This window comes from Tiliqua scincoides, chromosome 10 (assembly GCF_035046505.1).
Source record: "Tiliqua scincoides isolate rTilSci1 chromosome 10, rTilSci1.hap2, whole genome shotgun sequence".
Classification (NCBI taxonomy): Eukaryota; Metazoa; Chordata; class Lepidosauria; order Squamata; family Scincidae; genus Tiliqua; species Tiliqua scincoides.
In genome coordinates, this window is record NC_089830.1 from 26,016,044 (window position 1) to 26,032,729 (window position 16,686).

General features: G+C 51.4%; 1 protein-coding gene across 1 annotated transcript in view; it reads right to left on the minus strand.

The window, feature by feature from the left end:
- Positions 1-2,788: 2,788 nt before the first annotated feature.
- TGFB1 (transforming growth factor beta 1) overlaps positions 2,789-16,686 on the minus strand; it is an 18,167-nt gene continuing 4,269 nt past the window's right edge. Inside the window, 9 exon segments of the mRNA XM_066638611.1 lie at positions 2,789-4,092; positions 5,927-6,083; positions 6,538-6,559; positions 6,562-6,690; positions 8,090-8,167; positions 9,756-9,822; positions 9,824-9,886; positions 10,465-10,554; positions 10,556-10,626. Coding sequence (XP_066494708.1) covers positions 3,934-4,092; positions 5,927-6,083; positions 6,538-6,559; positions 6,562-6,690; positions 8,090-8,167; positions 9,756-9,822; positions 9,824-9,886; positions 10,465-10,554; positions 10,556-10,626 — 836 coding nt within the window. The 3' untranslated portion in view covers positions 2,789-3,933.

The window sequence follows — 16,686 nt, forward strand, 5'->3', positions numbered from 1 at the left end:
CCGGCTGCCAGATGCGCCTGGGAATTGATCCCACTTCTCAGATCCCTGCCTACCGGTCCCACAATCTGACCGGGAACTGCTCTTGCAGGGAGCGGAAAAGCTAGAGAGCTTGAAAGCCAAAACAAAAGCGCCACGTGCTGTTTGAGCAAGCTATTTATCCCCAAGGTCTTTTCACCCCGAGGCCGGCAATTCAAAGCCAGGCCAAACCAGGCTGGAGGAAGCAGACCGCTTTCCTCCAGCACTCCTGCCAAGCTCTGCAAGAGTGTCGGTGACCCTGTTCCCCATTCAGGGCACTTTGGTGCAGGGTGATGCAGACATTGACAGTGAACCTGGGGCCCTACTAAAAATTTCCAGCTGGGCCCTGCAGTTTCTAAGGCCGGCCCTGCCTATGCAGCCGCTTCGTACATGATATACATGATATACATGATATACAAAACGTTCTGTGGAATCAGACAGCACGCACCCCTATTTTGCAAGCATCACTGAACCAGTTGCCTGGCCCCTGCTGGTGTAGCTGTGGAGATGGGTAGCAGGTGATGGTGAGCTGGGCCTCTGACCTTCCTGTCCCGTTCCCCCCCCCCCAAATAAGTGGTGATGACTGAGCCGTCCTGTTAATCACCATGTTCAGCTCTGCTCCTGGCCTCCATGTTTACCCCAAACCTCCCTGGAAAAAAAAAAAAGGCTTCTGAATCCACCAGCTCTTCCCAGCCAAGCTTCTGTTTACAACTGGGCTGCTTGAGCTGAGATCCGGCCCTGGCAACGGAAGGAAACTCCCTGCATGTGTTTACAGGGAGAGATATTGGCAGGATCCGCAGGAGCCTGGGTCTTTCCAGCCAGGCGCACTGCGCATGAATGCAGGCACATGGCTTCTGGATGGAGGAGGGGGGTGTCCTGTGTGACTCTCTGTTTGATCAGAGCAGGAGAAGAGACCCCTGAAAGGTTGGGGTCCCGCCCTGCCCTCCTTTCAGTTTCCCCACCGGTGCTCAACTTCTACCAGGGCGCACAAAGTCACAATGGAGCATGTGCCTCTGAGCATGTGCAGAGCGCCTCCCTGCTCCATAACTTTAGCATGAGAAACTTGTTTCCGTTGGTTACTATCCTAAACCTTGCCAAAAGCCTTTTCCTCCTGCTGGACTCTTTGTGCTGGGACTGCCCTTAAAGTGACTTTTTGGTATCCTAGGAAATGCGCCTTGATTTGGCTTTGGGGCAGGGGGCCAGCGAAGCTGGATGCCCCTCATCCTGGTTGCTCTTCTACCGGCCGCCCCCTTCCCAACCTCAGCTGCTCTGCTGATGCCAGGCTGCCCCGAGAGACGGGGTAGAGAGTGTGATCTCCTGACTCTCTGGGCATTTGGCAGCAGTACGGAGGTAGTGAACTCTCCCTGCTCTGTCTGCGGCGCATCCTGTGCGGGGGCTGGAGCCGCAGCGGGCTGGAAAAGCAGGCAGCAGCACATCGCCACTCGCCCCGGGAAGAGGCTGAGGAGAGCTCCGGGAACGGCCTCTGCTACCCACCCCGGCTTCCGATTGCTAATTCTTCCCTCCGACTTTTTGTTCTGATCTGTCCACTGATCCCCAAGTGTCAACCTGTCCAGCGGTGAGACATCACCGCTGTTGATCTTCCCAGGCTGTGTTCCAGAGCTCCTGGCCTTCCTCACTCAGCACCTCGTTGGGCAAGAGCAGTGGAGACGGGCACCCGGGAGTGGAGCATCACCAGCGCAATCTCCTCCTGCGCTGGGCCATGCAAGAGAGCGTGGGGCGTGTTCTCAGTTGTACATGGAAGTCTGACAGGTCTGGCCACGGCCTCCCCCTCATATGAACTGCAAGTGCCCTCAAATGTGCCCCAGAATCCTCCCTGGAGTAACTGACACGGAAAAAAGTTCCTCAACCTGCGTCTCTGGGAAACCGCTCCCCTAATCGACCCCAGTCTGAGGTGGCCTTGAATGGCCTGCCCCTGGTAATCACAGTGCCCCTGCTGTCCTCTTCTGAGCGTTCAGAGCAATTCGGAGAGGTGAGCCTGGCCGTCCTGACCTCACCCGGCCATGCCAGGAGTTGGACTTCTGCTGTACTATTTTGTGACGCTTGTCTCGTTCCACGACACAAGCAAGACTCGTGGCTGGTGGCATGTGCAAAGGAGCCATCACAGATCCATCCTGCTGTAGCTCTGCCGCCTAACCTACAGCGCCACCAGTTCTCATGACCCGGCTCTACCCCTCTCACAAGCAGCTCATTCTGCCACCTCCAGAGCCAGCTGCCGCCCAACGTTGACCGAGAGTTCCCTTCGGCCACATTGCCATGGTTACGAACAGGAAGTGCCGGCAAGGTCACCACGGAGCAACCCCGGTCCTTGTGCAAGAGGCAAGGCCTCTCGCCAAGAACGTGAACCTCGTAAATATTTACTCTAGGGCACAAGAAGAAATGCAGCAACATCTTTTGGTCAGGGAGCCTATTTGGCCTGGGAGACTAGCGGCTGGAAGGTAGCTCATGGAGCAGCTGGACGTAGTGGCGGGCGGAAAGACAACCACAACGGACACAACCACAACTTATAGATGCATGCTATGTGTGTAGTCTCCCTCCCCTGTCGCCTGCCCCCCAGCCCCTGATGTTCAGAGCTAGACTGCTCCTGCACATGGAGGCTCACTTCAGCCTACACAGCCAATACCCATTGAATTTGTCAAAGCCACTACACCGCAAACATTTGTGAGATCCAGGCGGGGAAAAATCATATTTAATATTACACTCAAGAATGGCAGTGACATCCTCTTCCCCCCACCCAGCCCTAGAACAACCCCTCCCCTCCAACCGCATTGCCGTCTACTGAGCCAGCATCGAACAAGTGCAAACATCCCCCCTCCCAAAATCCAGCACTGCTGCCCGGTTCAGTCCCAGAGATCGCCTGGAAAAGTCAGCAGTGGGTGGGGTCTCTGGCTGAGGAGGCGGGGCTAAGTGGACAGAAAGCAGAGACAAGAAGTCTGTAGGAGGAGCCACTAGCCCCAAGGGCCCTCTCTGTCTCTCACATGTTCATCTCGTGTTTTCACAGCTCAATGAGGCCGCAGGTGTTGAACACGACTAGGAGCCGGAGAACGGAGCCAGACCAGGGCAGCCAATCGGTGAGCTCAGAATGTGGGAGGCAGAGCTTCTGCGAAGTTGGCTAGGGTCCCAGTTCCGAAACACACGTTGAATGGGGGCACCTTCCCCTCCGCCACCTCCTTGGGGGGGAGAACAAGCCCAACATCATCCTTCAGGTGAACTCGGTGTCGTCCGGCGATCCTTGGTACCTGCTGGAGATTTGGGCTCTTTCGTACCATCCAAAGGGCAGCAGATCCAGCCTACTGACACTTTAACTTTGTTGCTCTGGACACCACTCCAAAACCTGGACGGGCTGCCTTGCAGTGCCTTCCACCCTCAATCCCATATAGGCTTCCCCCCCCCCATCTTGCAGAGGGCTCTTGGACGTCCGGCCATCACTAACTTTGGCTGGCATTAGAGCAGTTCAAGGGCCAGCTTACTCCTTCAACGAATTCTTTACGGCAGGAGATGGTGTGTGTGGTGGGTGGCTGTCTGTCTGCTTTTTTAAATAATTCTTCTTGCATGGGGGGGGAAGAGATAAACTCTTTAAATAATTCTCTCTAGACATCTGAAGCAAAATAATTACAAAGAATTCAAGGTTTTCAATGCATTCCCCGTGGAACAGAAGTTTACAAAATAAAATAAAATAATAATAAGTCTCACTAAAAAGGTTCTTGGCTTGTTTGTTTCTTTAAAAAAAGCTTTTTTTTCTTTTTTTGATTTGTTAATGGCATGAGGTTTTCTCAGGAAATGGGGAATGGGTGCCTCCTGTTTTTCTCTCAAGGCCTCCAGTCCTCCAGTCCCTGCCCTGAGTTCGAGAAGATCCCAATCCATCCAGAAGAGCCATCTTGGGTCCGTGAGTCCTTTGCCTCAACTGCATCGGCATGACTTGACCACCATGTTGGAGAGCTGTTCCACCTTGACCTGGCGGCCCACGTAGTACACGATTCCTAAGGGCTCCAGCTCACTGGGGACGCAGCAGGGGCTGGCTGAGGCAGATGGGTTGTGCTGGGTGTAAAGAGAGAGGACCTAGCAAAAGAAACAAGAGAATCATCCATTCGGAAGGCTCACGTTCTGGAGCCCTAGAGCAGCAGTGTTCAACCAGCATTCCATGGCACATTGGTGTGCCACAAAAGGTCCGCAGGTGTGCCAAAGGGGGGCTGGTGCAGGAAGAGAGATAAGCAGTTTGTTACTACAGATAGTTGCCCTAGGGGGCAATCCTAACCAACTTTCCAGCACTGAGATAAGGGCAATGCAGCTTAGAGGTAAGGGAACAAATATTCCCCGACCTTGCGGAGGCCTCTGCGAGTGCCCCCCAACGGCAGGATGCAGCACATGCCATATTGGCACAGCTGTGTCAGCGCTGGAAAGTTGGTTAGGATTTGGGTCCTAGAAGAGCCACAGAACCCAGAAGAGTCTCCTGGAAACAAGAGGTGACATCACAAGAGAAAAAGACCGTGGAGAAGACCGTAGAGGTCAGCGTGCCATGAGAAGATAAATGCTGACAATCGCTGCGCATCTCATGACCCATCAAGAGAGAGGTGGCCATTTAGCCATGAATGAGGGCTAAGCCTCATTTGAGCTGGGGCTTACTAGACCTCTGAGTTTCTGCCTGACCGGAGCTGCAAAAGGAGAGAGAGTGATTACGACAACTGTAGGTGCCAGGGATGGCTACAGGTTAGCAGGGAAACCTTGGGGAGTGGGATCCTTTGGGCACTGGACCCTTGGCAGCTGTCCAAGGGAGCCACCTGGTGAGGCCAGCCTGGGTGGGTCCCAGGAATCTCATTAGTTCCACTTGTTCTTGGGCTCTCCCACCCATTCAACTTAAGATTCACATGCAGACAGGAGAACAGATTGAAAATGCAAGTGGGAGCTGAAGGAGAGCTCATGCACCCCCCTTCACAACTAGGACATGGGACACCTGTGTGACCCTGGCATCTCCGGATGAAGCCAAGAATTGGAGGGGATCTCGGGAACATCCTGTCATGAATATGTACAGTTTAGGCCTAGTAGCATTGCAAGGCCTGAACCAAGCTAAAACAGTAACACAGAAGTGGCTTGCATTTCCTAGCTGCTAGGAATTTACAACTCAATGGAAGGTGATTATGTAGCACCTAGGCAGCCAGCAAGAACGCCCATCAAGGATGGAATGCAGCTGTAGATCTCCAGGGGGGGAGGGAAGAGCTGAGAGGGCGAGCTTCCAGCCCCACTTCCAGAGGACAGGGTCTTTGGTTTTTTTGTCTCTTGTGGAAAAGGTGGTGGGTGCACATCCTGCCCCGCCAGGACCATGTGGCCCTTAGGTAACTGGGCCTGAGGATCTACAAAAGAAGCTGACCCAGGTGAGAGTCAGAGAATAATAGAGTTAGCCAGTTAACTTTGTTTGTTTTTATGCTGATATGTTTCCTAGAGTTTTTATGCCTCTAGCATTTGCTGCCTTTTGTAACTTTTGTAACACCTATGTACTTAATAAAGTGAAAATCCTTTTACCATGTTGGTTCATTGTCTGTTGGGGACAAAGTTCAGAATCCTGCCTAGCCCTTCAGCAAGCTACCAAAAATCCTCATTGTGGACTAGTAACTTGAGGACTGAGACTTTAAGTAAAGAAAGTGCTCAGTGCCTACAAGGGATATAGTTAAGCCTAGAGGGTCTCGGTGTCCCTGGACTGAGGCACTGGCTCTTACAGGGTGGTGGCAGTACTACCAAACAGGGATCTTTGAGGGCTCTAGGGTTCAGAACCAACAACTCTGAGCACCCAAAACCCTGGGAGTGAGACCGAGTGTACGACACGTCCACCAAAGTGGGATGAGGTGGACACGGGGGCAAGGAGAGGGCAGAGTTCAGCACACAGCGGAGAGCTCCCCACCTTGCTATACTGAGTGTCCAGACTCCAGAGGTAGGGGCAGGGGCCCCATGCAGAAGTTGCATAGTAGCCTTTCGGCTCGTGGATCCACTTCCACTTCAGGTCTTTGCGGAAATCGATGTACAGGGGGCGCACACAACAGTTCTTCTCCTCTGGGGACCTGGAGAGGAAGAAGCCAAAGGTGTTGGAGAGAAGCCCCCAAGACCAGGTTCTCTAACTGTCCTCCTCACTGAGCGTGCGGGGTTCCCATTTCTCTATACTCCCGGTTGGGCAGGGGAAACCAAATGGCCGGGTCTCCCGCACTCCTAGCTTGCTGGGATACCCCTCTTCCCCAGCAGCCTTCGGACAATCAAATGGAACCCAAGAGTCCTGGCTTCCCACCCATGCGGTGCCTCCCTGCCTTGCATTCTCAGCAGTGACTTTTCACCAGAAATAACAGGCCGCTCCTCTGCTCTGGGTGCTGCCAACTTCAGGGGGCACAAAGAGAGTTGGCGGGGCAAGGTTGATGTGCTTTGGGGGTAGGGTTCCAGTGATGGCCACATGAGACCCAGCATACAGGTGTCCTTTCAGTGTGCTCCACGCCCCAATCCCCTGGCGCCAGGCCCAGCACTCACTGGCTGCAGTAGTCCAAGCCTGGGCATCTCGTTTGTGCCGGCGGCTCTGCAGGACGTCTGCGCGCTCAGGTGGCATGGCCATCACCAGCAAATAGGGACGCTGCTGGCTGGTGTGGCTGAGTTGTTGCTGGTCGCCCCTCTTCAGCTTTAGACCTGGAAAGAGACAGATATGGCAGAGGCGGCCTCCTTTGAAGTTCTGGCTCCCGGAGGCCATGATGCACCTCCGGCATGCAGCCCAGGGCAGCAGCATGCCCCTCGAGAGGTGCAGGGAGGCCTCCTGTGAGCAGCAAGCAGTGTCCACCAAAGAGGCTGCCCACCACAGCTCTGTGTGAGTCACCTGTTCGGAGCTGGACTCCTGATAAGATTTGGAATAAACCGGGGGGGGGGGAGTTTGCCAGGTGTCAAAGTGCCAAGCAGGAAGGAGTCGGACCTGCATTTTAATTTGGGAGGACACATTTGGGAAACGGGGGCTCAGGAAAGGCACCTTCCCAGCCAAGTGGCCTGGCATTCCCAAAGGGGGTGTGGCAGCCACCGGACACCCTGGAATCACAGCGCGGTGGTCACGACCCCGCTCCGAATCCTCTCCTCTCCAGGGACCCCTATTTTTAGCCGATGAGTGTGCGCTGGTACTTTTGTACTGCCCCCTGGAGGAAATTCCCACCACGCTGGATCGGGTGATATGGCATGATGAAGAGCCGCCTGCCTGGCACAACCCCCTCCCCCCACCTCCTACCGCCCCCTGGGGCAGAAGGCAGGGCAGGCACCCCACGTGGAGGGCAGCTGCTTGCAGAAGCAGGCAAAGTCTTGTCCTGGCCCTGGAATCCACCCAGACACTGCAGCCGCCCAAGGAACTCTCGCCACCCAAGTCTCACAGACCACGGGAAGGCAGACGGCGCGGGCAGGGCTGAGCGAGGACCCTAATCCAGCCTAAGACGTGTGGCTCCTGCCCAAAAGGTTTTGGTGGGCCAGGGGCCGCTCCATGAGTCAGTGAGGGTAGAAGACCAGTCTTACCCCTGCTAATTGGGTAATACCCCCTGCTAATTGGGTAAGAGGCACTTTTTCAAGTGGGTGCTCCTTTTTTAGCAAGGGGGAGAGTAACTGGCCCACCTCACCCCAGCACTGTCTGTTCTAGTGGCTGTCTGCTGGTATTCATTTGCATCTTTTTAGATTGTGAGCCCTTTTGGGACAGGGAGCCATTTAGTTATTTGATTTTTCTCTGTAAACCGCTTTGTGAACTTTTAGTTGAAAGCGGTATATAAATACTGTTAATAATAATAATAATAATAATTCAAGCCGGGCCCACAATGCACGGCCTGTGCCTGAAGAGGGGGGCTCTGCGGACGCCCAATGGCCCTGGCGAATGGTTCCTCCAAACGCACTCAGCCAAATGAATGGAGCTTTTTTGCACCTAGAGGGCTTCCTCTCTGCATGGGTGCCTGCCCTCCTTCCCGCCCCCCCGCCTGTTATTCTGATGTGGCTACCTTGGACGTTCGGGGCCGGTGCCACTAAGAGGCGAGGACAGAGAGGTCTGATTCCCCAGGGCCCGATTTACCTTCGATGGTCACTTTCAAATCCTCGGCGCTGCTCCCACAGGCGCAGTGCGCGTTCAGGCGAAACCTCCCATAATTCGCTGCAACACACAAAGGTGGTGTTCTGTGAGGCCTGCAGTCCTTGGCGGGGGTGCGTGGGGAGTTTGAACCTGCAGCCCCCCACCTCAGATGTCCCCCTTTGTCAAGCTGAAGAAACCGCTCTTAAAGCCCTGTGACCCCCACCCCCCAATCCAAAAAACCCCAATTCTCTTTAGGGTCCAGCTCTGACAAACGACAATCCCACTCTTTTTCAGACAGATGCTGGCTGTGGCCAGCACTGACTGGTCCTGTGCCCGTGACGTCACCCCAAAAAACCCTCCTCTGAGCCCTGGAGCGGAGTGAGAGAAAGGCAATTGTAGAAACGAAGAATAAAATTCTCTTGTGATAAGCTAAACAAACAAACGTGCAAAGGGCGCTTTAAAAATAATTTAAAAGGTGGGTGGCAGGCGGGCGAGTGGCTGCACCAACATCAGATTGGCTGGCAGGCTGTGGCTGAAATGCCAGAGCGAAACTGGGCCCACACTGCAGCACAGAGGTGTGCGGTGAGCTCTCTTTTCAAGTCACACCTGAGCCCCAACATCCCCCAGCGCAAGCCTGACATCCACCAGTCTACCCTTCGGACTTTTGGGGAACAGACATGATGACTGACACATTTCGTTACTCAACCCCTGCAGTTTTCCCTGGTCTCTCCGCATCATGAGCAGTTCTGCAAGCAAGCCCCGAGTGGCAGCTCATTCAGGCCTACCCGATACTCATAAGCCAGGCTCTGGGTTGCAGTCCCTTTCCCTAAGACTCGTGGCACGGTGCCCAGGGTATGGCATGGCCATTGGGCAGATTATAGAAATTTTAAAAAGTATTTCTTGACCAGTGGATTCTTATCTGTGGAACTCCTTACACACAGTATGTGGTGATGGCATCTGGCCTAGATGCCTTTACAAGACAATTGGACAGATTTCTGGAGGAAAAGTCCATTACAGGTTACAAGCCATGATGGGTCTGTGCCACCTCCTGATTTGCTGGACTAGATGGCCTGTGGCCTGATCCAGCGAGATTCTTCTTAGGTTCTTATGTACAGCTGTGTTTTTTTCCACCACATGCCTTTTTCTCCCACCTTGGGCACAAAGGTGAAGCATGGAAAGTTGCCCTACATTCTGGCCCCAGAAGAACAAAGGCCTCTGCCTTTCCTGGGAAGAGTCCTTGTGCTCCACAGTTGGATCTACATACACAACAGACATTGTAGAGGAACTGCTTGGACTCTGTGCCTCTGTGCACGTGAAACCCCACTCTTAATTCTGTTCCACCATATCCTGGATTCTCCCCCATGAATACTGTTCTTTCCCCAAGGCCGCTCTGCAGCGATACAGTCTGTCCTACTATCTCTGCTGTGTGTAGAGCAGGTGGGTAGTCCAGGGTGGAATATACTTCAATACTTGGCATTCTCAACTTTAAATTTTCTCTTATTTTGAACACACTCAAGTTTCTAGTCTCAGGACTGAACTGAAGACACAGGGGATGTCTGCTGAAGACCTCTGGGCAGGAGAGGGTGAAAGCACTGCATATTGGTCCTCTCCTCTCCTACCGGCAACCTCTCCTCCTAGCAGACACAATCCGTGGGACCTCCCCGTTTACCTGAGCCTGCAAGCCACACACGGAGAACAGTGGTGACGTCAAACGAAAGCCACTCCTTGTCCGATTTCAAACTTAATCATGCGCCCGTCCAGATAGTACCAGCTGGAAACATCCATGGAGTGTATCTGTTCCTGGGAAGAAGAGCCATAAGAGAGCCTTAAGTGGAGGGAGACAAAAGGCTGCTCCTCTAGATCTTACTCTCCTCTAGATATATCTATATATTTGACATTTTACACACACACACACACCTTTTTGAACACTTAAAAATAACAAAATACAAAAATGACTGTCTAAAGAGAGGGATAATTTTATTATTATTATTATCATCATTATTAAACTAATAGTTCTACTAGCAAACAAATGAGGGTGGAGATCAGAAAAGGTAGGGAGATTAACAGTTCTGTTGCAGTCCCCAACAGAACATACACACCTAAAATTCTTAATTCAGATTTGAATTTTATTTTTAAACAAACCAAGGTTCTAGTCCTCATGGCCGAACTGAAATTCACATACGAGGGTCTGCAGAAACACCTCCAGGGATGCCCGCCTTGACCGCCAGTCCCTTCTTCTTGGCTTCCAGCTTCCTCTCTATAGATGTCTGTTCCTCAAAAGCCTTTGACCTCTGCACCCCAAACCCCACACATGGAATTCCGCCCACATTGCCCCCGCATACCTCCATTTGCGCTGCCTCCCTCCCTTTCTGCCGTACCTGGTAGAGCTCAACCCTCTGCTCCTGACCCATCCCAGCAGCCCGCATCCTTAGCTCAGCGCGGTACACCAGCTTGGGATCGTGGAGGGTGCGACCGAATAGCTGGCAAGTCAAACCCAAAGTAGACGCTGTGGGAGGTCTTCTGGTAGTTTGCGTAGCTGGCTGCATAGAGAGACGGGGAGGGGGAGTCTTAGTAGGTCGTTTTATCTTTGCTCTGTTTCAGACATGACCACGTTATTTATGGCATTTTGAACACTCAAGTTTCTAGTTCTCGGACTGAACTGGAAGACACGGGGGATGATCTGAGCATGTCCTAAGCTCTCCAGAGACTTTGCAAGAGCAACCGGCAGGCCTTTGCAAGAGTTCAGCTGCAAGTGAATAAAGACTGTCAATCTTTGACTGAAGCAAAAAAGCAACTCTGATATTGACAAGCTGCAGAAAAATCAGCAGTCTGCTGGACTATTTATGCCACAGTCGGTTTGTTTGGATTGGACATACTTCTGTGCTGTATCTTAGGGTAATAATAATTTTAAAAAAAATTGACAGCTCGAGAGAGAGGTTCTAGCTCAGCCTCTAAGCTCAGGGTTTTGTTAGTAGCAGGACATTGGTTGGTGTTAAAAGATGACACACCCCAGTGGCGTAGCTAGAGGGGGTGCAAAGCACTAGAGTTTGCAAGCAGTTCGCAGTGTGGAAGTGGCCTTCGCTTCCTGGGCCACTGAAGCAAAATGGAGATATTCCAGGTGGGGGCAGGAGCAGCTTGTACGGTTGTGGTGAGGCTCCCTGCAAAAGTTAGTGCTTTGCACCCCCTCTAGGTATGCCACTGACACATTCTCTCTCTCTCACACACACACAGCCTTCCAATTTATGAGTACACAGCTCCAGCTCATTCTGCTGCAGGTGTAGCTCCATCCTTGGACAGGTGAAGCTTTTTTTGGCATGGGAATAAATATTACAGAGGACTACCAAAGAAAGAAAGAAAGAAAGAAAGAAAGAAAGAAAGAAAGAAAGAAAGAAAGAAAAAAGAAAAAAGAAAGAAAGAAAGAAAGAAAGAAAGAAAGAAAGAAAGAAAGAAAGAAAGAAAGAAAGAAAAGAAAGAAAGAAAAGAAAGAAAGAAAGAAAGAAAGAAAGAAAGAAAGAAAGAAAGAAAAGAAAGAAAGAAAGAAAGAAAGAAAGAAAGAAAGAAAGAAAGAAAGAAAGAAAGAAAGAAAGAAGAAGAAAGAAAGAACTTGCCAATGACATTTGAATGAATGTCGGATATTTTGTGATGCTGAATCCAAAAATGCTCTCGGTTTTGCCTGATCACAAGGAAGTTGCTTGTGATCGGCATATAAGGTGGCTATGCCGTACCCCGACACCAAACTAGAGCCAATTGGGCAAAACCAATTCCGTTTTTGGAATCAGCACCCCAAGAATAGGTCTACCAACAAAATGTGTGTAGGCTTGTGTTAACCTCTGCCAAAGCCTGCAGATCGAGCTGCGGAGAGAGGGACGCTCACATGTTGGCCTCCCTGTCCTCCTGTCCCGTCAGCCTCTTCTCCACTCCGAAGCTGTACCAGGTCCTGCCCAGGGCTTTCTGGAAAGATTTCGCAGCCTCTGGGTAAAAATTCCGGAAGTTTGCATTTAGCCAATTAATAATCATGAATGGTAAATCCTCTGGGCAGGAGTGTTCAGCTCTGCCAAGAGTGCTTGGCTACTGCCCAGATGAAGGCGTGTGCATCTCAGGGGGGAAAACTCTGAACACCAGAGCCAAAATCAATAGCAGCAGCCAAGCCAAGTGGCACCCATGAGGGAGCATCAGAAACTGGACAGCTGGATCCTTTTCAGATTTATCAGCCTGCTACGCCCGTCGCCTCTGTCAATCCTGCCCCCTCCCAAGCTCTGAGACAGATGACTGTTTTTCCATCTCAAAATATCCTCTGCCCCAAATTCTGGCCATGCTACGCTATTCCCATTTTACAGATCAAGTCATTGAGGGCAGGAAGGGTTGGCCTGATTGCAATCCCGAGGTGCTGGTCTCCAGGACTAGAGGAGCAAATTTTCCTTTTTTCCTCTTACAGTCACCCTGCAAGGGAAATCAGAGAGAGGAACATGACCAGAGAATGACACAGCTGGGGAGGAATTTGAATCCAGGTCTCCCCTCAAACGACACTTGCTCTCGGAAAGCCGGTTGATGCAGACCACTGACCCCCTCTGACAGCCTCTGCCCTGCTGGATCCAAGTGTAACCTTTCTGACTGTGGCATCTCTTTATAGGAGCGGAAGTCTATTTTTAAGCCTCTCTTCCTTGTTAGATCAAAAGGGCTTGGAGAGTTCAGTTCCTCCTCATCCCGTCCCACTTTACATACATGGTCATTGGCCCAAGAGTTTGCGGCTTTCTGAGAGCAAGGCTGCCTCTGACTAAGGGAAAGGTTTCATCTTGAATGCGTGTCCCATCCCCTGCTTATATACTGTCCTACATCGGAGACAGGAAAATAGGGTCTGGCATCTGGGACGCATGCCAAGGAAAGAAGAAGATTTGACAGCCACACAAGCAGATGTCCTCATATTTCTAAAGCTTTTTGGAATTCTAGCCTACAGCTTCTTCTGATTTTGCTTCTGATTCTAGGGCTGTCTGGCCCTGTTGGGTGGACAGAAATCTCGCAAGTAGAAATCCAGCATGCTTGGTTTTTCCTCGCTTGAGAATATAAGTGGGTGGCTGGGAAGCTTCACTTGCGGAACTCTTGCACATTGAGCTGCTGCTAATGGCACAGGAGCAGGGCCAAAACCATAAATTTGGCAGTCCTCCCTGCTCAACTCTCAATCTCTTCCCTCCTCTTGGTCCATTAAATTTCTACATGATCTTGTGGCCAGTTATACACAACTATCCAAGATCCAAAAAAGCAAATGAAAACAAATAAGAAATACAATGAAAACATGTAACAAGCATTACGGTGCTGTTGGGTTGCCAACCAATCAGAATACGTGGCCTGTGATGCTCCTGTGCCTCTCACAGCAGCTTGATCTGCAGAAATCAGCAGGTGAAATTTTTCACTGGCACAAATACGCCTTCACTGTCTGCCATTTGTCTATCAGCCAAGCTGCTTTCAAGATGAAGAGCAGTGAAAAGTTGGGAAGCTTGGGAATAAAAGCCAGGCCTGGCTCTTCTCTCATTCAAACACACATACCTCTAAACTTTACCCCCCTTCAAAAGGTGGGAATCAAACTTAAGAGTTTTTCATTCATGAGCAGCCAACCTGCTGGGTCTTCTGTGGCTTTAACAGTTTTGCAGACAAGTAGAGATTCCTCAAGTGAAGCTCTTCCCATTGATGTATCTGTACCCTGGGGAAAAACTTCACCTGTTGAATTCATGCCTGTTGTGCAGTTCATAAAGCCACAGGAGCCCTCCCAGAAACAAAAAGTTAACCCGCCCACACCCACCAAGCATCGCTTCCCTACCAGATCCCAAAAAAGGACTGGGATGTCATGGCTCTCAACCGCCCACTTCCCTCCTGTACGGGATGGCGGTCACCCTTTCTATTTCCTTATGATTCTCCTCCGGCCAAGAGGGAGACCAAAATATCTCACAAATTGAGGATTTAGGTTTTACAGCTGCAGGGTGAGATAAGGAGGCCTCCATTCGGCAACCTCTGCTTATCTACCCAAGGAAATTCCCCAGTTATTTTGGACTTTCCAGTGTAACATCCTGGGAGATAGCAGGAGGAATTAGCTCTATCTTGTGACTTTAGCAGGCGGATCAGGGTGTCTTTCTGCAGGCCTCGGTTTCCCTTGGCTGTAAAATGGGAAGTTCTCACATGCAAGTACCATCAGTAAAAATTACACAAAATTCATTTGCCTTGATTCTGCAAACGGGGCAGCAGCCAGAGATCAGAATCCCAATTGAAACAGGCAGGTTCTTAGGCAGGGCTTCCATACAGAGAGGTCAGGGTTTCAGCTCCCTGGATCCTTTTGGGGTAAGGGGTAGGGGGGGAGGATCTGTCCTTGAACCTGGTGCTGAATTTATGGTGCACTCTTTCCACCACAGGATATATCCTCTCAAGAGCAGTGTGAGACACACAGAGAGCTGCCCTGGGCCCATTTGAATCCCTGGAGCCATATTCAGTGGCATCGCATTTGTAGGGGCTGTTCAGTTGGGGCTGCGAACCAACCCCTCCCATCCTGTTTCATGGGCCCTCACTTTCAGGTATAGTCTTCTCTTGCCCCAGGAGGAAGGCACTTCGACACACAGAAAACCCACCCAGAAATTAAACCAGCAACCCTGTTCTCCTAGGCTGGGAAATGCTTCACTTAAGAACCTAAGAAGAACCCCGCTGGATCAGGCCAAAGACCCGTCTAGTCCAGCTAGCTCACAGTGGCCCACCAGAAACCTCAGGGAGAATGCAAGACAACAAGAGACCTACATCCTGTTGCCACTCCCTGCATTCAGATATAGCCTCCTTTTAAACCCAGTTTTGCCATACCCATCACGGCATGTAACCTAATGGACTTTTCTTCCATCAATCTGTCCACTCCCCTTTTAATGGCATCTAGGCCAGGTGCCATCACCACATCCTGTGGTGAGGGGTTCCACAGATTAATGGCACATTGGGTAAAGACCTATTTTCTCCCAAGTTTAGTGGCTGTCCCGCAGTTCTGGTGTTGTGTGAGAGGAAAAAGAACGTTCCTTTCTCCACTCTCTCCACCTCCTGCATAATTTTGTAGGTCTCAATCATGCCCTCGTGTGCCTTTTTTCTAGACAGCTGGATCAGCAGTTTATTTGAAAGATGGAATTGGGATCCGTTAAATGGAAGCTGCTCTGGCCACATGCGCCTCCTGATAGCCGTTGCAGATGTTGGTGGGGGGCCTGGGGTAAACAGGGCAGTTGGGCCACAAAGCACCTCTGCACGCCTCGCGCCCAGGCAGACTGGCATCCAAGTCACACAGGAAGAGCATGGCTTGGCTTCTGTTGCGCCGACAGGCGAAACAGAGAAGTGACATGCGGGTTGATCATGTACTGTACTTCACCATTTATGGGGCCAGTGCGCGCTCCTCCTCATGTTCCACCAATGCCAACTCCTCACATCACAAGCCGCTCTTGTCTCTGGCACAGTGCAACACTCCTTCAGCTCCAGATGTGGGACGACTGTTTGTGGCCACGCTGTGGTGAGGGACAGAGCCTCTGCGTGCACTTGGATGTGCTCATGTTTATTCTTACATCAGAGCTTCCGGCTCTCTCTCTGTGTGGGGGGTGGGGGGAAGGCCTGGAAGTCAGCAATATCTAGATCAGCAGTATCGAGCGGCAGGTCAGCAATTGGAGACGTCTGGCCCAACGGTTGCCAATCCGGGTGCATAAGAAGTGCGTGAAAAGATGTCGCAGTAGATGGGGAGGGGTCCCTCTGGAGCAAGGGGTTGGGGTCTTGACATTCTCTGGGGTCCACAGCAGAATACTTATGCAAAGCTTGGAGGAAACAGACAGCCTTTTCTTCTTCAGCCTTGATCATGGCAGTAGATTTAGGTGTGTTTAATCATAGGCGAGAGCCACGATGGTGTAATGGTTCAGGAGTTGGACTGAGACCTGGAAGATCCAGGTTCAAATCTCTGCTCAGCCATGAAGTTTCCTGGGTGACCTTGGGCCAGTCATTCTCTCTCAGCCTCACCCACCTCACAGGGTTGTTGTAAGTACAAAAGGAGGGGAGAAACCATTTAAAATACCCTGACCTCCTTGGAGAAAAGGCAGGATAAAAACATGTGAAAATGAATAAATAAATTGGGGGCAAAGAGAGGACAGGTGTGAGACAGATTCCAAATGAACTCGGAGAAGTTTCTGGGGGAGAGGTCCCCATGGTGATTGAGCATGATCGCCACAGAGAACCTCCAGGTTCAGGGGGAGTCTACCATCACACGCTGCTTGAGGTGCATTCACGGGCATTGCTGCTGCTGCTGCAGTTGGAAAATCCTGCCTTTCGTTTTGGGTGCTCACATGATGGCAGCGTGGGCCCGGCTACCTTGTGGCTTCTGGCCTCTGACTGCATTCACTGGAAACAGGAACAAAGCCTGAGCGCTAGTGACTGCTCGCTCAGTCCTGGCAGCCCCAATCCTGTTATAACCATGGTTTGGAAGAAATAAAGAAAAAGCAGCCGCGAAAGCAAGCCAGGGTTGCCACGCCAGATCTCAGAAAGGTTCCTGTGTCTTTGCAAGTTGTAGATAACAAAGAGGCCTTCCACCAGGTGTGTCTTCCTGATCATTG